Genomic DNA, 23,984 nt, shown 5'->3' on the forward strand with positions numbered 1-23,984 from the left:
CACAGCCTACGCAGGGAGCCAGTGAGCGTTTCCTCATGCAGGTTGCTATCTTTTATTGCTAATGTATGTGAAAATAAGGCCAATTTATCCCTGAAGTGAAATATGTTACATTGTAAGTGCAGAAAAGAATTATAGCATGTTTTTATTTTGCAGTTGGGACATATGAGAAAATATCAGGAAGAGGAGCTCATAATATACACTTCTTAAAAGTTTAGTTAAGATGGTGAATTTGCACTGCACAGGTGAGTCTAAAGGGAGATGATAAATTTCCAAGAATTTTCTGAAGAGGAAATGCATTTTCCTTCTGTAAATGCCTGGATTAGCCAAAATTAGGCCACCTCAACTACAGGCACAAATGTAAAAATTAAAGTAGAGCATTTTTGCCCAGAGAGAACAAATTTGGAGATGGAATCATGGACCTGAATCCTGAAGGATGTGCTCAGCGGTTCATTAAGGACCTGAATGGCACCGACCTATACTGGCCAGGCGCTAAAGAAGCGTGGTATGGGCCTGTTCCCCAGACCTCAAGGCGAGAGCTTTGGGGAACTGGGGACATGGCGACCTCTGACCTGAGAAGTAAGGAAGACTTCATGAACTGAGAAAGGGCTCTGGAAGCCTGGTAGCAAGGACTTTGACCCTGAGGGACAAGGAAGAAAGGATTTGTAAGAGGTGCTGTTTTCCAAGCAGTGGTATATTCATGGGGAGGCAGGGACAAGATGTGCAAGGCACCTTTTGTGAGTCCTGTTCTATGCTATATTTTCCAAGTAGTTATTTGATGAGCCAGCCATTTTTCTTCTCTGGTGATGGTCAAAAGAAAATTTTTTTCCTATGAAAAAGAACTGCCTTAATCACCACTGCAGGAGGAAAACACAAGAGGGCTCTTAAAAGACGATTGCTTCACGCCGCAAAATCCAGAGCTCCTTGTGGTAATTGTAATTTCCACAAAGTTAATTGAAGTGTTAGGTCTGTGGATCTGATATGGAAAAAAAATAGCACAGCTAGGTGAGTGGTTTTCTAGGTCTTAGAAATCATCACAGAATATGAGAGAGAGCTGAGAGAGGGCTGTGGATTGAGCTCTTGTCTCTTTAACACCTCTGTAACCTGGAAGATTCCATTGACTTCATTATAAAATTGTGCTGCAAGTTAAAAAGGGGTGTTTTGGAGTTGGTTGTAGTGATGGTTATCATAAACATTTATCAGAAGTTACACAGGAAGCCGTGGGACCCTGGTGTTCATGTCACACAAGCATTGTTTAGGGAAATGTCTCAGGGTTCAGCTGGTTGGTTTTGATAAGTGTTGACTGATGTTTCAGTTGACTGAAATCTTCTCGTGAAATGAGTTTTCAGGGTTTTTGCAGCCAGGCGTGATGGCACATTGCTTTTCTTTTTAGTCTCAGCTACTCGGGGGGCCTGAGGTTGGAGAATCGCTTGAGCACAGGAATTTGAGACCTCAAAAAGAAAGGATCCACAGTATTGGCACTTTTCCTTTTATCTCATGAGTATCAGAGTCTATACTGGGTTAAACAGCACAAAGAAAAGTGGGTAGAGGGGAGACCCTAAGCTGAAGTGATAGGTAAGTGTATATAGACTATCGTGTCCCAAGACCTCTATTCTCCACATCAGTGTCAACTTACTGGACCAGGGTGTGCATCTGACCTAAGGCTGTCAAATCACATCCACTTTCCCTCAAATCTGAGGGAGAACAGAGACTGGTGGACTTGGCTCCAATGGCTCTGCTGAAATTTGAATAAGTAAAGGAAACTTAGTTGAATAAGAGGGAAAAGGGTGTGTGTGTGAAAACTGAGGGAAGAGGGCAGAGATGATAGAGAAGGAAAGGAAAGGGAGGAAGGAGGAGTTCTTTCTAGAAGATTCTTGATGTCTTGTTCCTATATCCATATAATAAACCTTCTCCTGGAACTAGCTTGGGTGGTTTCTACTCTGCTACTAAACTGTGGCCACGATAAACCAGCTCTTGGGAGATACACAGAAAAAATTGAAATCTTGTCCCTTGGCTGAGTTCCCAGTCTTAAGACCCAGGAAGAAAAAAAAAAACCAAAAACAACCCATTCTTTCTTTTTCCCCAGTATTGATATTGTATACCATCTTCATGGTCAACTTTAAAGTCACATTGATGCTCATTTAGATTGATACTTTTTTTTTTTTAATAGACCCATCTGTTGGTTCCACAAACCCTACTGTCTTCCCGAATCCTTGGAATGGAGAATAGTCAGGTCCCAGGCCTCAAGATGCGAAGTGCTCTCCTTCATATGTTCACTTATTCTTTTAACTCCCCTAGTAGTTTTTGTCTGCAGTGTGCTGTGCCTTGTCCTAGGTGTTGTCCTTGTCTTTATGGAGCTCAGAGCCCAATAAGGAAGAGAAAGATTAATTAATAATGTATTTAGCCACAGCCATGGTGCACTCTGAGTGATGAGGAATCGTGGCCTTTTGTGGGTGGGGATGGTGGAAGGCTAGCTGTGAATGCAACCCATTGGGCTCTGAAGGAAGAGTAAAATAACTAGGAGCTGGGCTTGGTGGTACACTCCTGTAACCCCAGCCACTCAGGAGGCAGGAGGATAGCAGGTTTGAGGCCACCTTTGGCAGCTGAATGAGACCCTGTCTCAAAATAGGGCTGGAGATGTAGATCAGTGGTAGAGCATTTGCCTCACATGTGATAGGCCCTGGGTTCAATTCCCAGCACTGGGGGGAAAAATTAGGAGAAAGCATTACATGGAAGACACTGGATCATTCAGGCAGAGCCTTGTTTATCCCAAGATCATAAGATTTAGTTAAGCTTTAAGAATCTTGAGGGGAATATGCCTAGAGCTGTCCAATGATCAATTAACATGTTTCATGCATTCTGCAAGACTAGTATAGGGGGGCACTAAAGGGCAAGGCTGAAGTTCAGGGTGCCAGGCTAAAGGGGAAAATTTCCTCCATGAGTGGAAGTAGTAACAATGTTAATCAATGGAAAGGAGCGCTTGGGTTTGCCAGCTTGCAGAAACTTCCAGAAACCCTGGGCTCTCTCCCTCCTTCCCCTTTTCTCTCCCTCCTTCCTCTTTTCTCTCCCTCCATCCTTGTGTCCTCCTCCCTCTCTTCATTCCCCTTCCTTTCACTCGTCCTCCCTTCTCCCCCTTGTCTCTCTTCCCTCTCCTCTATCCACTCAACAAGCATGTCCAGCCCTCTCCCATGAGCAGTGTCCTTTGATGAATGGTATCCCATGGGCCCTACCCACAGAGTTCACGGCATGGCAGTGGATGGATGGATTGAATCAGCAGACTGGGCTGATGGGTGGGACAGACATGATGGAGCTGATCCTTGTGTGTGTGTGTGTGTGTGTGTGTGTGCGCGCGCACACGTTTACACAAGCAGTGGTCATGAACCGTACCCCTTTCTTTAAAAGTGTGTGCACGTGGAGAAGTGGGGGAAAGGAACGAGGACGTCACCAGAAAACAGCTCCACATATAGCCATCTGTGAGGGGTGTTTGGCCTCTTCACAGAGCATGTGTGTTGAAAGACATTATTTTGTCTCATATTTGAGCATTGTGAGGTTTATGTTGTAAGCAGTTCGTGTGCCAGAATTGTGTTCTGTCTTCTGTAAAATGGTAACTACATTGTCATTTGCCCAGTGGGGATACAATAAATATTAATTACTGGTGGCTTTTCCCTTAACATAACTTCCCCTTTCAGCTTAATGAAGCAGATTCCTGATAAATGCATTTGTGTCTCCAGAGTTTCATTTGCTAAGGCTCAAAGGCTGCACAGGATTTGCCTCGAGGGGTGAAATTCTTGTCCATTTTTTTTTTCTTTCCTCTTTCAAGCACCCTTTGGAGATGTGTTTCTTCTTGAAAGCAATTGACAGTAGTAAAACTCATTTTAACAGGAAGAGAGAACAATGTGGTCTGTAACTTTGGACGTCTGATAAAATGAGTATTTAAAGTTTTAAGGATTTATGGGCTAGAGTTCAGGCTGGTTATATAAGTGGCCAAGCTGGACTGACAATACAGATGTCTGTTGGCATTTGTTTTTCTTGAGGAATTTTCAGACAACCTATTCTCCTTGCAAACCAAAAGAATTTCCCTGCAGTAGGTTAAATATCTAGAAACTTGGTGCTCCTTTGAGATAGGCTGAGCGTGTGTGTGTGTGGGGGGGGGGGCGGACATGAGTGAATGGAGGTGAGGCATCCTCCAGGAGATGCCCCAGTTTCATATGGGGCGGTGTTTGGTTTGTACCATCTGTACCTATAAGAGAAAATAGCTTGATAGAGTACCAGCATTGCATGAAGAGGGGTGGTAGGTTAATCGGAAAACACCGAAAGCTGGTTAGGAAAGCAGCCTTTTGGTTTCTATTTTGGCTTTTACATGGTGCATGCTTAATGGTTTCTGAGTTAGAGAACTGAGAGAAGCTTTTAAACGCTTGAGTGACAGTCCTGCCTCATTTACAGAACAGTCCCTTACCCAGTGTGATCCCCTTCTTGCTTGCTTTTGCTTTCTGTGACTCTTACCATGGAGAGCTTGTCTCAGGGTATCCTCATCCTTAGGATGAACTGTCTGGTGATGCAACCACCAGCTGAGCATCTGCATCCTCCACTTAGAAGATCCCTCAAGGTGAGCCATGTACAGTGTGCATGTGAACATCTGTACCCAGATCCATGGGAGCAGCTTGGAGCAGCTTGTCTTGTGTGTCTTCAGGGAATGAGGTTAGGGGCCAGAGAGGTTTGCATCCTTGGCACTGTCCCCACTTCCACAGATTATGGTTTAGACAAATGGTTGACCCTTCTAGCCCTAGGATTGTATAAAATGGGAATGACAAGTAACTAGCCCTGCCTTGTGTCGAGGGCAGAGTTGGGAGAATGAGAGATTGTGGATGTGAAAGTGCTTTTGTAAACCAGAAAGTTCCTCGCTTTCCCTGGCTGTGAAATGGCCTTGCGGTTCATGGACATGGATGGTACTGGTATGACTTTTATAGTGGAGGTGAGAAGAAGGAGAGGGGAGGAGGAGTAGGGCTGCTGTCTGCGTTTGCCCTTAGGCTAAATGTTGGGTTCACATCAGATCCAGAGCTTTAGGTGGGGAATGTTCCTCCTTGACCCATTGAGTTCTAGGGACATCATAACTAGCAAGATTCAGGTAGTGTTGGGTTTCCTTATGTTTATAGGGATGGCAGGAAGTATTTCCCCTTCTTGTTCCTGGAAACTTTTAGGAGAGTGCTTTTGTTCTTTGAGAGCTCCTGGATCTCTGTTCTCCCTGTCATCACCCACCCACCTTTCCTCGGGGCTTCCCTTCCATCGCTGGGTGCCATCTTACCCTCCACAATAGGGCCCACCCCAGTTTCTACACTTGATCCTCCATCCTCATGAAGGAAAGCACTTAGTCTTACTTGCTTAAATTTTATTTACTAGATATGGAAGCTTCCTGGCTTTTTTTTAAAACCCCATTTAAAGGAGGCATGTGAACAGTGAAAAACTGGTTTTGAGGTTTTTCTCCCTGTGAAATTTTTTTTTAGGAAAAATGTGATGTTGGAGAATAAGGACAGTTCACACATTAATGAGGAAGTACAAATTACTGCAACTTTTTTTTTTTCCCCTAGTGATGAGCTGGCGGTAATAAAAAGCCTTAAAACATGTTAAATACCTTTAAACCCAGCAAATCCTCTTTTTTAAGAAAATCATTGAAAACTTATGCTAAGATTTAGCTACAGAGAAATTGGTTGAATGGTTATTTGTCAAGGAGAGTTAAGACATCATTGTAATGTCCAGTGGTACAGAATTGACCAAAAATTTATGGCATACTTATGTGATGGAATGATCTGCATTATTTCAAATAGTACTATAGAAATTTACTGACATGTAAAATTAAATGTTATATGCACCATTATGGTGGGTAACAATTTTCATTAAAAGTACAAGTTATATAACTACATATGAATATAGATTCATAACAAGTTCATATACCAAGATGTTAATATTTCTTATTTTGGGTATGTTATGTGTATTTTATTTTCTTTAGTATTACTTTTGTAGTTTAAATTTTTTTTTTAAATTAAAATAAGCAGGGAATAGCCTGTTTCAGAGAACAGTGTTTACGGAAGCCTTGGTTCAGGGTATTTTGTGAGGGAGGCCAACCTGTGTCCAGAAAGTGTTCTTGATCCACATTCAGGATCATGTTTGGATTTATATCTGGGGGAGGCAGAGAGTGTAGAAAAATGAGTAGTGAATGCAGAGTCATGTGATCATCCCTCCTACTCAGAAAACTCCTGTGAGGCTGTGGCTTTTCCTTTGACAGCAGCATAAGAGATTATTTCGTTTGTATCTGGCACCCTTTGTTACCAACATGTTAGCATTCATTATTTATGCATGGAATCAACTTCTAAACTTTTGTGTAGATGTTGTAGAGGAGTTTGTGGTTCTTAGTTGGGACCCCTGTAACAAGACAGATTAAAGCAAAAATTCAAGGCCATGCGTGTATGCTTTGTATCGTAGGCGGTAGATACTTGGAGAAATGAATAGTTCTTGGGGTGGCTTAGACCTCAGGCTTCAATGCCACCCTCTTCGGAAACAGGGACAGGTATGGGAGGTTGGCAGGTGCACAAAGAGCTCAGCAAATGAGAGTAAGGCTTGTCCTGCAGACTTGACTTGGTCCTGTCCTTAGTCCACAGTGACTTTGCTGACCTCTTCCAGGTACAGAGAGGGAGACATCTTGACAAAAGGAGAGTTCCTTCATAGCTCTAACTTTGCCTTACCAAAAGGCAACTTCAACTTGGAGAGCTGCTTCTAGTCTATAGTTTCTAAAATAATCAGCTCACCATAATCCTTATACCCAACAGGTCTATTTTCTCAGTGGCATAGTCTAATCTCCTACAGTGGCATTTGGGATGGCATGTGTAGTCTCCTACACCATCTTCCATTACACAATTCTGAAAACACTACATGCTCTGCCTCAGTTTTTCTTCTAGCAAGAAGTACATGAGAATAAGTAATAGAAGTTGCATTGAAGAACTTTTGTTCTAAAACCAGGGTTTGAGCTTAGGGGTGTAGCTCAGCGGCAGAATGCTTGCCTAGAATGTGCAAGGCCCTAGGTTTCATCTTCCTACTGGAAGAAAAATTATTTTTCCTTAATCTCTTATCTCATTTTAATGGCTACGTTGTATATCTAGGGGGCTGGGGTTGTGGCTTAGGCCTACCATGGGTGAGGCACTGGGTTCAATCCTCAGCACCACATAAAATAAAAGTATTATGTCCACTTTTTTTAAAAATCTACAACTAAAAAAGAAATCTTAAAAAAAAAATCTCTAATGGTGCTGTGGAAAGGCATCCAGTACGTGTGTGTGGTTTGCTAGTGCTGCATTAGGAAAGGACCACAGAACCTTACTGTCTCCCGGATTTGGAGAAGTGAAGTGTACAATTGAGTCATTGGCAAGATTGGTCACCCTTCACGATTATGAGTGAAGGAGCTGCTCCAGCCCTTTCCTTGGCTCATAGATGGCCCTCTTCTCCCTGCATCTTCCCCTCCTCTTTCTTCTATGCTGCCTGGTCCAAATTTCCTTCTTATAAGGATACCAGTCACATTGGAATGGGACCTGCTTTAATTAGCTTGATTACCTCCATCGTGACCCCTCCCCCCAAATAAGTTTATATTCGGGAGATATCATCAAGAGGGCTTCAACTTGTGAATCTGGGGAAGGAATGGGAGGAGGCTACAATTCAGTCAATAGCTCTCTCTCTCTCTCTCTCTCTCTCTCTCTCTCTCTCACTCTCTCTCTCTCTCTCTCTCTCTCTCTCTCTCTCTCTCTCTCTCTGTTTTTCCACTTTAAAAAAAAAATGCAGCAGCTTGTGCCTATAATCCCAGCTGCTAGGGAGGCTGAAGCAGGAGGATTGCAAGCTCAGAGCCAACCTGGGCAACATCATAGCAAGATCTCTCTTAAAGAATATTTATTAAAGTACTGGGGATTTAATCCAAGGGCACTTTACCACTGAGCTATGTCCTCAACCCTCCTACACCCCCATTTTTTTTTTTGAGACAGGAGCTCACTAAGTTGCAGAGGCTGTCAAACTTGTGATCCTCCTGCCTCAGCCTCCTGAGGGTTTATAGGCATGGGCTACCATGCCCTTGCAAAATGAATTTAAAAATTAAAAAATATTATTATAGAGAATCTCAAACATAAAAACATTCGAAAATATTGAATCTCCATGTTCCCATCAATAGCTATAGCTCCCCCTAAGGCGGATCACTTATCCTTCCTCCCTCCCTGCCCTCAGTGGACTATTTTAAAGTAAAAACTAGTCATCATTTAAAGCAATACAAGTTACTTATAAGGGATAATCTTTCAAAAACAGTATTACATACCTGTGCATTATTAGAGCCAGAATAACACCAAATGTCAGTGCTTGTCTCTGGGAGGTGGGATTACAGGTAATTTTTACTTCTGTCTTTGTAACTTTGTTGATGGAATGAGCCAGTTTTGTTATCAGAAAACAAACAGCTGATTTCCAGATGGTGAGAGAAGGTGACTTGAGGGAATGAGGGACAGTGGAAAGGACAAAATTTTGCCGTAATTGTTTTCTGAGGCAGGAAGTAATGTTGTGCTTCTAGAATATATGAAAAAAGAGGAAGAACATAGGATCGTGAGTCATAGTATTTAAGGCACAGCATGGCACAGAAGGACTGAGGACCAGCCCTACCTTGCCACAAAAAAGAAGCTCTGTGACCTTGGCAAGGTCACCTGGTCTCCCTAAACTGTGGTTTGGTATCTGCAAAAGGAAAGAACTGGACTTGACAGACCTGTAGGGTTAGTTTGGTTGTGAATGTTCAAAAACTTGAACATTTCATTTGTGACTTAATAAAATGCAAAATTTATCTTAATAAATTCTTATCTGCAGTGTGGCATTGTTGAGGATAGTGAGGATGTAGTTTAAAAAAAACTGAAGGTGAGAAATGATGGGTACATTTTTAAGAAACGGACAGATCATCACTTTTCAGAAAGTACTTTTATGTGTGTACATATACAATTCAGAACACCCTCAACAGCGTGGGTTCATTTATAAACAGCACTGAAACTTCTCGGTAATGTTCAGCATACTCATTATAAACTATAGAGACCAGAACAAACTTCAGAAGTCTTGTGTCTCTGGACTAGGATTTCCACCACTATTTAATTTCTGTCCCCCTCATCTCATGATAAAGGCCAGCTGTCAAAATATTGAACTTTAAAAATGCCACTAGCCTGCCCTGCCTCCCAGGCATGAGGTGGACAGAGAAATCTGGGGTCGTGGCTCAAGTCATTTAGTAATGGTCAGCCTCAGGAATGACCCCGTGAAGTCCACAGCCAATGGGGTGTGAATCTAGAAGATAGTGCAACACCTGGAAATGATGAATGCTGCTCTCCTGACAAGTTTCTGAAAGGAAGAATAGATTCTGTTAGCAAATAGATTAATGCAGCTTGCCAGTTTGATAGCTTATGAAGCAGCCTTCAACTTGGAAGTGAAATGAGGATGTGTGCACATAGACACCTTTGAAAGGAAAGTCCTGAGGCTTAAAAAATGACTTCAGACTGGAGACAGCCCTCCCTACTCATAGGGGGGGCAAGATGCAGCTGGAGCCACCTGCCAGGTGATCCTGCCAAAGCCAGCACCTGTCCCTGAAGGCTAGAGACCCTTTCCACACTGAGACTGCAGGCATCAAATTAGGGAAGTGTCCTCTGTCCCTCAGGCAATGTCAGCTGGGACCAGTGGAGGCTGCCGAGGTAGGAAATAACCAAGCAGACCAGAAGAGCACCACAACAGCTCTGAAATTCACTTGTCATTGAAACCACAACCTATAAACACAGGCCAGGACCTGTGCTAACTCTAAATATGTGAGTGCCAGCTTAGGGAAATTCAGATAGGACCCCAAGTCTCCTAATCTGATAACCAAAATGCCTGGGACACAATTGAAAATCACCATCTCAAGAATCAGGAAAATCGGTTTGAATGAGGGGAAATAATTATCTGACATTAAAACTGGAACAAAGCACGTGTTAGTTGAATTGGAGCACAGCTATGCCTGTATGCACTATCTGGCTGCTTTCAGACTACTCTTACCAAGCTGAGAAGTCATCACAGAGACCACAGGGCTTGCAAAGACTGAAATATTTATTCTTGGGCCCTTTACAGAAGTTTGCTGAACCCTGAAGAAAGCTCATTGAAGACCTAAAACCCTTTTTCCCCCTTATTTATCCTTTTTGTTTCCTTTAATTCATAGCATAGAGTGGTATATTCCTTATCGGTTGTCTCCTCTTCCTTATCTTTGATAATTCTTTGGGCATAGCCTCATCTGTTTAGCTAGAATCTTTCCTGCTTTGGAGTTGGACCCCTTTTCTCCTGATCATCTTGTCCCTTATTGCAACTGTCATGCTCTTAACCCTGCTCAGAAAAGTGGGTTTTGAAGATCTGTGCCCTAGATGGGGTTTTTCTTTCTCCACTCACTTCAGCAGGCTTGAGAAATACTGGTGAGTTACAAGATGTTTGGGGCTGATCTATACAGGGTTGTGTTTGGGGATATGGGAAGTAGTTTTTCCAGGGTATGCAGGACTCTGTCCATAAGCTGCTCTTGGTAGCTAGTCATTCCAGATACATGTTGTTCCAGGAGATAGAACAAGAGGCACAGTCTGGGAAGTGTTGGGAAGGCTTGAATGTCAGGTTTAGAAGCCTGGCACAGAGGTTTGGAGAACTCTGGCCCTTGCAGGGTGGAATGCTGACAGTACAGTTAGTTGATAAGACAGAGTTGATTTTATCTTTCAAAGAGCACTATCTCTGCAGGGTGTTGCAATGTCTCTGAGGGAGGAAGGCAAGGTCAGAATATGGAGAATTGGAAGTTTCGTTTCCAATTGGGGACTTCATTAGGATTAAGTAGTGACCTAGATATAGCAATTTGGAACTGGTGGAAACTAGGCAAGGATTTTGAGGCAAATCAAAGAGTTTTAATGTACAAACTTCTGTTCCCTAAAAAGAGTTGATGAATGCTCAAGAAGTTAATGTAATCATCAAAACATTTCTGGGGCAGTCTCCTGGAAGAGTAAAATAATGCTTATGATGTTAGTGAAATAGGAAAGTCTTTACTAAAAACAGTAAGCTACATTGGGGTGAGTACATGTGGTTTTAGTTCTTAAAACATGGCTTTAAAAAAAAAAAAGCTTTTAAGCTAAGTACTTTGGTCAGGTAGATTATCCACAGACCTTCCCCCATGGCCCGGAGGGGAGACTTGGCTGGGATTCAGAAATTCCACCAGACTAAGGAGAAGTGCCCAACCAAAGCCACCTCGGACTTTCATGCATTGTTCTACTTCCAAACAACATGGATGGCAAGGAGTTACTGCAGGAACCAGGAAGCTCACAGAGGCTCCTAAATACAGGATTAGGAATCTATGCCCATGAGGTTCCTTATTCCTGATCTTCTAGACATATGGATGAGCAACCCAGCCTGTATTTGGTGACATCCAGCCTGTCATAACTGGACTTCTCAGATCCCTCTAAAACCTGCACCAAGATTTGCCCCTTGGGCAAGTCAGAACAAAGGAGGCCCTTTCCCCTTTGCTATCTCCTTTGGTTCTATGAGAAGGTTTAAACTTGTTGAGCCGGCTGTCTTGGAGTGCTGGCCATTGCATCTTGATTTCGGCATCTTTAATCTCCACTTGTTCACTCCTGTGGTCTTATTTTGTAATGCACGTGCTGTTGTCTGTGCTGTGGGAAACGGGCCAGAACGTCTTCTCCCCACTCCCTGTGAGGTTTGCTCATTTTGAAAGTTTCCTTATCTATGAAGTTCAACTTGACCTACATTTAGTTTCTCACACCTCTGAGTGTCAACACTGAGGCTGTATCTTTGACATTGAATTGGGGGCCTCATTTGTGTGCCTGGGTTACGTTACAAGATGTTGGCACCCTTGACTGTGGAAGCCAAATGCCAGAAAGAAAATGAAGTCTCTGCTTGCTCTGTTCAACACTGTGGCTGAAAAATGCTGATGTGCCTTGGAGGAAGTATGTGAGGCTCTGATTTGGAACTTACCTGAGTGAAGCAGGAAATTCAACATTTTTGTTGAGGGCTGTAGTTCACTGTGCTTAGCAGTGAAGGGCTGTGCTTAGCTCTTTGTTGCTAAGCCTGTAGGTACCTTGAAAGTGGGAAAGGAGCCTCTTGGAATTTGCTCTGGGTATTTTGGGTGCATACAGCCTTTGAGTACCACATTCAGCTTAATTAAAATTAGATCTAGAAATAATTAAAACTTGTTCTTCCAAAGTCTAATGAATCCTCTTCATCAGTACCTCCCAGTCTGAGCAAATGTGAGCAAGAATAAATGTGGCATACATGTAGACCAGGAAGCCTACATTTCTTTAAGGGTTCGTTAAATTTCTTTTGGAGTCTGATAAGGTTAATATATATATAATAATATATAAAGTGAAGATGGGCATTGATTGTCATTAAAAACTAGAGTTGTGGCTGGGTGTGGTGGCACACACTGATAATCCCAGCTACTTGGGAGGCTAAAGCAGGAGGATCAGAAGTTTGAGGTCACCCTATCTTAGAAAGGACTGGGATAGCTGGGTACGATGTATGCCTGTAATCTTAGCAGCTTAGGAGGCTGAGGCAGGAGGATTCCAAGTTTAAGGCCAGCCTCAGCAATTTAATGATGCCATTTCCAAAAATAAAGGGCTGGACATGTGGCTCAGTGGTTGAGTGCCTCTGGGTTCAAATCTCAGTGCCCCCTCCAAAATAAACTGGGATATAACTCAGCGGAAGGGTACCCAGCACTCTCTACCTTGCCTCCCCCACCCCAAAGAAAAAACAGAGTTCTGTTTCACATCTCACAGGAGAAGCGGAGAAAAATCATTTTGAGGAGATGTGTACCACAGCATGCCAATCAATATGCTCAGCTCAGTTTACCAAGAAAGATGTTGTAAACCATAAGGTGCTTGGTTATTGGTCTCTCGCAGAGAGTTACTCAAGTGGGCACTGCTGGCATTTCAGGCACCAAAATGCTTCCTCCCACCCCATATTGGGCATTAAACTGTGTGGCACTCTGCCACTGAGCTACATCCCTACTCCTTATTTTTAATTTTTGAGACGGGCTCTCAGAAAGTTGCCCAGGCTGACCTTGAACTTGTGATCCTCCTGCCTCAGCCTCCCAAGTGGCTGAGATTACAGAGGTGTGTGCAGCCATCCTATGCTGGCAGCAAGCACTGTTGTATATCTGAGCCGACTTATGAGCACTCCTGGCCCCCACCCACTTGGGGCCAGCATTTCCCCGCCACCCCGACCCCTGTCATTGTAACTGCTAAAACTACCCCATTGCTATATCCACATGCCTTTTCTAAAAGGCCATTCTGCTGTGGCACAGGCCATAGGCTCTCAGTAAATACTGTTGAATGAATTTTGGGCGAGCTGGTCCAGATCCATCTCTGGACGTGTGCCTCTGTTGCAATAGAAGAGAACACTCCATGAGCCAATTCTGTGTTTTTATTACCTCAAATTTACATAATAGCTTTTGCTTGTGAAATAACAAGAATTTATTCATACTATATAATTGGAGTATAGTTAGTTTTTTGATTAAAAATGAATATATTCCACAGTTAATGGCTTGATTTTACTCACCTATTCTCTTAAGCATTATGGCATCGTTCATAATAGTCAAAACCATAATCTATTATGCGTTTCATCATTATGTTCTTTTTCTCAACCCATCATCTTTCTAAGACAAGGTTTTATGGTAAGTATTTACAGAAGATGCTGACTCCTACAAATAGCTTGAAATCCACTTTTTCTTAACTGTTAGCAGTTATACATACACTTGACTATCCGTGAATACACAGACATTTTATCTTCTTGAAATCAAACTTAACCAGGCAATATTTCTTGGCAAGCTTAAACTGATAACAAAGGTCTTGTTTTTACTAAATCTTTAATACTCTTATGCTTTTTGAGTATAATGGTTTCTGTGGACTTGGTGCCGTGAATGGATTCTCTTATACTTAAGAGAATAGTAAGATCTTGGCTTATTCATTCAATAGATACTTATTGAACTTGGGCTTCAGTGCACAGCACAGATAATGATTCCTTCTTTCACACTAGCGGAAGTGAACATAATAAGTCTAAGTTGGAAAGTGATAAATGCTATGGAGAAAACTAAAACCAGTAAGGAGGTTTGGAGCCCAAGCTCCTGGTACAGTTTGAAATGAGGTGGTTTGGGAAGGTTTCTTGAGAAGGTGATTTTTTTTTTTCCCCCGAAAAAAATCTGAAGGACAAATGAATACTGTTGTGCCCCTCCTATGCTCTAGATGCTATTGTAGGAGCCAGAATGGCTAGATATACCCTGTGTAATCTGCAATAAATAAATAAATGAATTTCACAGGACCAGATAGTGGGTGTGCACAGTAAGATGAGAACACTTCAAGCCATGTCTGTGCAGCATACTTATTAACACTGACCTTTAAGAAATCATTTTGATGCAATGACACCTGTGTTGATAAACAGGCTTGCAAGGGAAGAACTTCTATTTTTTTTTTTAAAGTCAGTGACTACACCAAATGATAAAAAATAGCAGGGCTCCCTCCTCCACCCAAGAGGCTAAGCATGGAAGGAGTTTTGGGTCCAAGTTCAGTGATCCTTATAGAATTATTGCTGCTTCTAGCTGGTGACATCATGTTGGTGACAAGGATCCTGGAGTTGACAATGACAAAATTGGAGATGATGCTCCAAATTAAGGATGGCTTTTGTAGAAAAACTTGAATGAAGCCCTGAAAACAGGAGGCCAACCAGCTCTGTGACCTTGGGCAGCTCCTTCACTTCTCAGGACAACTAATTACGTGCCAGATACGGTGCTGAGTACTTTATGCACATCATCTTGTTTAATGAGATAAGTTGTAAAACATGAGGGGCATGAACTTCACACCATAACCATTAAAGTCCCTTTCTAGCTCTCCTTGGATTTCTTTGTCCTTGATTTTTTTTTTTTTTTTTCCAATTCAAAGACTCAATTAGACTGAGCCTTACGATAAGCTTAGGACTTGAAGCCAAGTCACATAGTAAGCTGTGATGTAGGGCCGGGTCTAACATTCCTGGTTTTCCTTTCTGTCATCTCCCATGGTGATGCAGAAAGCCACATGGTGTGTGGCAATTTTGGAGAGTGGAATGATTTTGCTAAGATTGTGCTCATACAAATACCAGCTCCAGATTTCACTTGCATTCTTTTTATTTTGGTAGATGGACAGCATATTTTTATGTGCTGCTGCTGATCAAACCCAGTGCCTCACACATGCTGGGCAAGTGCTCTGCCACTGACCTATACAGCCCCAGCCCCTCACTTCCATTTCTTTACCCTGAAATAGGACTGTCAAGGAGTGAAGAATTGGAGCTGGAGGGACACCGGAGGGAAAGCCACAGTGTGCCCAATGCTCCCGTAACCCTCTGTTAAAGAATGTCGAAAATGAGCACAGGACTTGGGCTCTTATTGTATTTCTTATGGATTTCCTACTGAAGATCTGTAACATGACCAGCTCAGTTGGCCCTGTGCTCCCTTTCATCTCTGATGTCCTAAGTTTCTCTTTCAGCCAGAGTGCCGTTGATAAGATTTACCTGGACTGACTTCTCCAAGGCTTGCATATCTTGGCAAAGGACTAATGTATGTGCAGCGCTCTGAGTCGGTCTGGCCTTGGTCTCCCCAGTTCACTGGGCGCTGGTTCTCCAGCCTGCAGAAAGGAGAATTTCCGCACCTCACTCTGCGCTGTCCTCTCCATTTTGTAGATGATGAACCAGGTGGAAGGGCAGCAGAAGAACCTGGTGCATGCCATTGAGTCCCTGCCGGGCTCTGGCCCCCTCACTGCCTTGGACCAGGACTTGCTGCTCCTGAAAGCTACCTCTGCGGCCACCCTCAGCTGCCTCGGGGAGTGCCTCAACTTGCTACAGCAGAGCGTGCACCAGGTGGGCCCATCCAGCCACAAGCCAGGGCCCTCAGGTAAGACCCCGGGGCGTTACCTTGTTTGGGATGAGGCTGCCCAGCCTGTGTGTGTGCATGCATATGTCCCCCTTTCTCCACTGTCCACCCAGCTCTCCTTTTATCCCATATGTCTCCATCCTTCCCTCTCACTCCCTCCCAGTTTGGAATTTTTTTCCTTAAACAAATTAGAACATAACATCCTATGAATAATTTAACATGTTGCATGAGCACTGTGGGCCACCCCACAGACTCTCTGGCCTCATACTGTATGTCTTGTTCCACTTGTGAGCTTGGCACTTGGCATCTGTCTTTAAGATCCATCCCTGTGCACCCTCTGGTCCCTATTTCCATGATGTCTGACCACCAGGTTCACCACCCAATGTTGCTGACCGACACACGCAGCCTCCAGCTCTATGCTCTGCTCACCCCCCTGTAGCAACATCCTTGGCCATGTCCCCTTAGGGATCTCTCTGGAGTATGGACCAGAAGCATTTCTAGTTCTTTATCTAGAGACCATGGTGTTTCCTTGAGATGCCTCAGTCCTTTTGGAGGGGGACCTTATTAATCAATAAGCAGACATAAAGATGTGTGTGATAAGTAAATTTAAAAATGTCAAAATAGCTTGAGCCTTCTTCATGACACACATAATCAAGTCTTATTAACAGAACAAGAGATACCTTATTGAGCTTTTGCATAAGGGTCCGTCCATTAATGAGGAGATAAGCTAGCATAGGTGATGAATAGTAAAGTTGCTGTGAGTGCTGGTCTTCCTATCTCAAGCTTTCCTCAAGTGCCCTTTGTCCTCCATTCCATGGAAGATTAAAAGGCACAGTTGGTTTTTCAGAGACTGAGAAATTTGAATTTCTTTATGTGACCGACACCCACTGCCATTAAATGAGTTGTGGTCCTACCTGTGTTGGGCCTTCGCTTCCTGGTTTCTGAAAGCTTTACAAAGAAGTTTTTGCGTCCGTCTTTTGGATGAGATGCTGAGGATCAGGGCAGTTAAGTGACTTCCCAGGGCCCCCCAGTTGCGTGGCAGAGCCAAGACAAGTCACAGGCTCCTCACTCTGTGGCAGACCCCCCCCCCTCACAGCCACACAGCGACAGAGCCTGCACACNACCTACATGCCAATAACCCTGCAGAAGACATGGTCCTCTGCACTCCCTGTGACTTCAAAGGTGCAGCTCTCTCTCATGCCAGCCCTCCTGGCTCTGCATGTGTGGAGGCACACATCCGGGCTGGAAACAGTGTCTTGCATCACAGTTCTCTTGGGGCTGATATGTTTATTTTAAAAAAATAATTCTAGAATTCAAAAAAGTTGCAAGAATAGTATGGAAAAATTCTCATACATCCCTCTACAAATTCTTCAAATGATGCATTTTATGACATTTGCTTCTTTATCATCTCCCTCTGAATATGAAGCATATGGATTTTTTAAAACCAGGTTGCAAAAGTGATAACCCTTCTCAAATACTACCGTGTATTTCCTTTAAAAAAGGATACTGCCCTATATAGACAGCCTAATGATCAAAATTGTTGAAATAACATGAATATACTTCTATTCCCTAATGAACAGATCCTACTAAATTTGCCATGTTTTTCCCTGGCGTTCTTTAGGAACAGGAGGAAAAAGCTCTGGTGTAGGATTCAGTCTTGGGGTAGATCAGTGTGAGTTTGGGAGCAGAGTGAAGGAATTCAAACCTGGTTTCCTCCCTTTCCTCTCCCTTATCAGTTTGAAAGAGTTGAATGAGGAGGCCTCAGCCAGACTCCTTGATACTTTCTGATCTGAATGGAGGTTTGGTGATTCTCACTGGGGCTTGGGCACAGGTTCAGGGATAGCCTGGATATGTCGATGGTCTCTCTGACCCTGTCTTGTAACTTCTAGGCTCTGCAACCCGATGGGCTCATTCTGAGAATCTTTGATTAATAAATGTGAACTTGTACCATTTTCTTATTCCTGAAATAAATCCCTTAAAATATTTCTTTAGGACCAGTTTCTAGCAAACTTTTTTTTCCTTCTGATTTTCCATGGGTCTCTGGTGTTAAGGACTTAAAGGGACAAGGCACAGATGATACAATTTCAGACAGGTTGAGAGTGTAGCAATGTGGGAGAAGGGGAGGGTGAGCAGTATCCCTGAGATTATGTCATATAAAGTGTCATCCTTCATGTCTTCCACCCCCCCACACCATTTGCCCATTTTCCCTTCTTTTGGTCCATTTTCATCCAGAAATGTGGCAAAAAGTTGGAGTATAGGGACTCTGAAGCATAACAATGACTAATTTGTCTCTAGTCCTTCCCTCATCCCCCCTTTTTTTTGGGGGGGGGGGTACTAGAGATTGACATAAAGCACTGAGCCATATCCCCAGCCCTTCTTAATTTTTGAGACAGGGTCTCCCTAAGTTGCTTAGGTCTGTGCTAAGTTGCTGAAGCTGGCCTTGAACTTGAAATCCTCCTGCCTCAGCCTCCCAAGTTGCTAGGATCACAGGCATGCACCACCATGCTTGGCTTGACTCTTAAGAGTTCTGGTGCCTTATAACACAATATAATTCTTTAAACAATCTATGTGTGTTTACTTATAATTTTCCCTCCACAATTTGTGGAATAAATTTTTCTTGTATCCAAGTCATCCTAGTTGCCCCAAATTAAAACGTAATTCCAGACTCTGAAGCCAAGCAAATTGAGAGAATTTGGTAACCTCCTGAGTGTTATCACAAAGTGTGTTTATTTACTGTCTTGGGGTTCTCCAAGTTGATGGTAGCTGCGGCTGCCTGATACACATTGACAAAAGCATACTTATGTCTTAGAAGTGCCAGCCTGGTTGATGGGCATCAAAATCTCATTATAGTGAAACTGGGGGGCGGTATTGGGGGATTCAGTTCAGTGGGCAGCAAGGCCCAGAGTTCTTGCAGCTCATCAGATATCCAAACGGGTTGTTCTTGCTTGAACTGATTCCTGACTCCTGCCCTATTTTTTTCTCTTCTGCCTCTTTTCTGGATTAAAAGTGAATTTGCAGCTGGGCATAGTGGTGTACACCTGTAATCCCAGTGGCTCATGAGGTTGAGGCAGGAGGATCTTGAGTTCAAAGCCAGCTTCAGCAACTTAGCAAGGCCCTAAGCAACTCGGACCCTGTCTCTAATAAAATTTAAAAAGGGAGTGTGTTTGTGCTAGGGAGGCAGTTCACTGGTTAAACACCCCTGGGTTCAATTGCTGGTACCAAAAAAAAAAAAAAAAAAAAGGCCATCTTGTATTTCATCTTCTGTAGCATTTCATTGTCGCCTGTGAAATACGTTGTCTTGGGAACCTTTGTCTAGAGTGTGGCTCCCTGATGCTCAAGCAGTTTCCGGCACCCCAAGCAACTGGATCGAAACCTGAAAATACTTTCGTATGCATCTGCCTCCCTCCTGCATTTGGCTCCCGGACCTGTCTCTGATGTTATCTTTAGAATCTGCTGGGTCTGAAAAGCTTCTGTTTACTGAGAAGTTTGTAATGAAAATTAATGAAGTAATTTGGCTTTTTGATCCAGGTTTAAGCAGTGCTCTAGCCCTTCCTGCTAACTCTGCCTCAGCAGCTTGATGATGGGGAAAGGCCTAGGTGACCAGGGATAGGGAGTCTGTTTTTCCAGCCCGGATGTGTGCCTCCACACATGCAGAGCCAGGAGGGCTGGCATGAGAGAGAGCTGCACCTTTGAAGTCACAGGGAGTGCAGAGGACCATGTCTTCTGCAGGGTTATTGGCATGTAGGTTTTAGCCCAGGGAACAGAAGTCAAATTCAGAGTAGATACCTGTAACCAGGAATGTGCAGTGTCAGGGGGAGCTGGGCATTAACAAGCATGATGGGGTGCACACTTGGGAGACAACACTGGAGTTCAACAGTGGAGTGTGGGTAGAGGACAGTGGAGGGCACACTTGCCCCTGGGCATAGATGAAGGAACATTTAATTGAAGAGAGACCCAGAGCAGAAATTAATAAGCTTTTCTTAACTTATCCTCCAAACTTTTATTCCCTTGTAAGTTTTGTGGGGAATTGTCAGTTAATAAGTCGGTTGCATTGAACCTCGGGTGGTGAGATTTGGCAGAGGGTCGCGACTATTATACACACGCTCCTTGGTTTTTCTGGTTATTTGCTCCTTCTCTGTTTGCTCTATTTTTTTTTTTTTCATTTTTAATCTCTTTTCTAACACCCAGAGCCTGCCTTTGCGTTTTAGGTTTCCTCTTGTCACTTTTTTTTTTCGGTGGCAGGGATAGGGGTACCGGTGATTAAACTTGGGGTCACTGAGCCACATCCCCAGCCCTATTTTGTATTTTATTTAGAGACAGGGTCTCACTGAGTTGCTCAGCACCTCGCTTTTGCTGAGGCTGGCTTTGAACTTTCAATTCTCCTGCCTCGGCCTCCTGAGCTGCTGGGATTACAGGTGTGCCCCATTGCACCCGGCCCCTCTGACCACTTCTTTCCCAACACCTTTAACTGGTTGTGAAAATTAATAACTCCGTGCAGTCTACTACCTTTCTTTATGATTATAAGCCAAGAGAGAAATGTGATAATTCCTGCAGTAAACAAGACAATGGGAGAAGAGGAAAAACTAGTATTGTAGAATATCTCAGATGGGTGGATTTAAAACAAAATTCAAAAACTTGAGTGTTTTTTGTTATCAACTTCTCCGTAAGAAAGCAATTGGGTACTAATGCCCTGGTTTTCCATGACAACTGTGCCTTGTGGTTTCACACTTATAGATGTCAGTTTCCTTCTATTTTAGAAATTCCTTTTGTGTTTACTGAACCCGAGGAGGTTAGCAGTCCCTGTGCTGCAGGAAGAGGGAGGGCCTTCCAGGAGACAGCACTTGTCACAGGCTTCTGGGTGAAGGCTTTGTAGCTCTAAAGAATTCTGCAGTCAAACCTTTGCCCTTAATGACTGGTTGGTGTTTTTCCTTTGCTTTTTTTTTTTAATCTTCTTTCCCCTTATTTTGCTATATGGCTTGTATTTCTTTTACTTTACTTTAGCATTTTGGGGAAAATATTATATCTGTGCATGTACACACACACACACACACACACACACACACACACACACACACGTAGTAGTTGCATTAAGATTCACAAACCTTTACCTGGTATTTTTATAGTCATTAAAGTCAAGGATGACATGCTACATTTTGACTCCTTCATGATGAAGACGGGGTATACTTTAACTTCCTCTACTTTCCCAATCCACTTCCTAAATCTTTGGTGCTAGAATATATAGGCTATTGTTGTTATTATTTTTTTGTTTGGCAGTGCTAAGGATTGAACCCAGGGCCTCATGCTTGCCAGGCAACTGCTTTACTGTGAATATTTTAATATTAGTATGCTGTTTACATAATGTGTGATGATTAATTCTTTTAAAATTTTGACTGTGATACTGAGTTATATAGCCTGTGTCAGAAAATTATTCACAGGTCCAAGGCTGGGACGTGGATGAGCAAGACGTTCTCCTTGAGGGCAGAATTTAAGGGGTTCCAAAAATCTCCATAAGTAAATAATGCTTTAGTGCAAGACATTTTAAAGCTAAAATTAATGCTAAAACAACCCAAGATGAACAGAATATTAAAATCTTAAAATGAAGACTGTGTCCTGAGCAGTTTGGACCACTATAACAAAAACAATAGCCTGGGAGGCTTGAACAACAGAAATTCATCTCACAGTTCTGGATATAAGGGATCCAAGTTGCATCCAGTTTGGTTTCTGGTAGAGGCTCTCTTCCTGGTTTGCTACCTTCACACGGCCTTTCTCGGTCTGTGTGGGTGGAGAGCGAGCTTGGTTTTCTCCATCTAAGGATATGAATCTTAATGGATTGGGTTCTTCCCTCACAACCTCCCATAAAACCTTGATTGCTTCTGTAAAGGCCCATCTCCAATCCAGTCATGCTGGAATTTAGGACTCCAGCTTGTGAATTTAGGGGGACATAAAATTCAGTTCATAGCAGACAGAATCCTGCAACAGAGTGGGGGTTAGGGATAGGCAAGTGAGGCCATATCTGACTGACGCCTCCCGTTATTTTTCCATTTAAAAAAATGTGTTAAAATTACCATTTGCTTTCATTACTGCATTACTTGGTGCTCTTTATACTTTGATACTGAGCGTCTCTTATTTGCCTGACTCTAGTCTTGGCCCGTCCCATGCTGTGCCCTTACTGGGTTCCTTGCTGACCACTGGTACTTTTGTATCTCTCTCCCTGTTGAGCCACATTCTGCTTTTCTTTGTCTGTTGGTAAGTGTCTTCAGTAGTTCTTCCTCCAAGAAGGCAGAATCACTTGTGGGTCTTCACAGTGACATCGAGAAGCATAAGGAGTGCAGGAGGATGGGGCCAGATTACCTGTGTGGAATTTTGACTCACAACACTTTCCAGCTCTTATGCCTGTTTCTTCATCTGCCAAGAGGGTATAGTAGTACTTACCTCATGGGGTCGCCATTAGCAGTAGCTGATTTTATACAATTGAGTACAGTTATCCTCAGTGGTTAGCAAGAACTCAAAAGTTGGCCATTTTTACCACGGTAATGATAACTGGGCAGGAAATGACCACAAACCCCCAACCTCTACCCCATTACAAATCTGTTTATTTGTGTTGTCCTATTTATCTCCTGGCATTTAGCATTTTAGTGGAATTCAAGACTCGCCTAATGTTTTCCACTTTAAGGCAGCTCTAATTTTTCTGCCTATATGATGGAAAATTTCTCTAGATTTAAAAAAAAATTGTAGTTGTAAATGGACAGAATGCCTTTATTGGTTAATTTTTATGTGGTGCTAAGGATTGAACCCAGTGCCTCATACATGCTAGGCAAGTGCTTTGCCACTGAGCTACAGCCTATCTCTTGATTTTTGATTTACTGCAAAAATGTTGCCAAACTTCCCAAGTTGGAGATTCATTATACCATTCTGTCCACTTTTGTATGTCTTTCAAGTTTTAGTAATGAAAAACTTACAAAGCATCGCCAAACTATATCTAGGTATGAATTTCTTCCCATTAATTTTTGCCAGAATGTGGTAGATCCTTTCCACAGCCCTACAGTGCTCTGTGCACCTCAGGACGCATTTCTTTGCTTGTTTAATTTTTTTTTTTTTTTACCCTGTTTCATTGGTCTGGTCTCTTTGTTCTTTATCTTCTCTATTGTTTCCTGTGCATGACTGTTGTCTGTGTCCTTTGGACTTGTGCCTGAGTAGACTTTCCTTATCTAAATGCCCTGCTTATTTGACATTCTATTATAGATTTTGATTCTAATTTTTCCTGATGCTAGTGTTAATCTTCACTGGGAATGCTGATTTCATCTCCTTTTCGTAACTCCTTGATGCATCCATCCTTTTACCTCAGCCTGTTTTCTTCTGACTCCCTCTGTTCTTGTTTCACAGAGGCTGCTTTATTCTGTATTGTGCTGAGGATACACCTTTCCTGGTGTTTTTCTGACACTTTACATTATTAGAAATTTCAGAAGTAGTCTTTCTCTAAGGCTTCTTGAGGATATTTCTTTTCCCTAGCTCTGTACAGTCCTTTTCATTCACTTCATTTTGTAACTTTTCTACTTCATTCCCCAAACAAGTCAAAGAGCAGTTAGACTGGTTTGAGATGGGCTTTTTTTTTCCTGTTCTCATTCACTTGTTCTTAAGCCTTTAGAATCCATAGAATACACATAGAAAATACATTCCCAGCATGCACTGCTGCTTTTACCCATGATGCCCTGGTTTCATCTATCCCAGGCTGCAGTGCACCACCACCCCTTTGTGTCTTGATTGCCATCTCTGGATGATGGTTATGAAGGAGAGGGAAGGACAGAATTGGTATTAGAGTAATGAAGAACAGTTTCCTAAGTATTTAAGCAGATCTAATCCCCACCCCTCGTGCTTCTTAAGATTTCCTAACTTGTTCAAAAGATTGTTTTCTACTTGTGTGACAAAATAAATTCTAAGATAGTACTCCTAAATTTGTAGAATAGCTGTCTGGTATTTAAGGTCTGAACCCAATTCTGGGTCTCTGAGGCTGGAGTCGGCCAGAAGGACAGGTAAG

The 23,984-nt window shown here is 42.8% G+C and overlaps 1 protein-coding gene across 1 annotated transcript in view; it reads left to right on the forward strand.

Moving 5' to 3' along the window:
- Osbpl10 (oxysterol binding protein like 10) overlaps positions 1-23,984 on the forward strand; it is a 172,981-nt gene that overhangs the window by 84,523 nt on the left and 64,474 nt on the right. Inside the window, exon 5 of the mRNA XM_048795377.1 lies at positions 15,760-15,970. Within this exon, the coding sequence (XP_048651334.1) occupies positions 15,760-15,970 (211 nt within the window). The remainder of the gene's footprint in view (positions 1-15,759; positions 15,971-23,984) is intronic.

The sequence above is a fragment of the Marmota marmota genome, unplaced genomic scaffold, assembly GCF_001458135.2.
Source record: "Marmota marmota marmota unplaced genomic scaffold, marMar, whole genome shotgun sequence".
Taxonomy (NCBI): domain Eukaryota; kingdom Metazoa; phylum Chordata; class Mammalia; order Rodentia; family Sciuridae; genus Marmota; species Marmota marmota.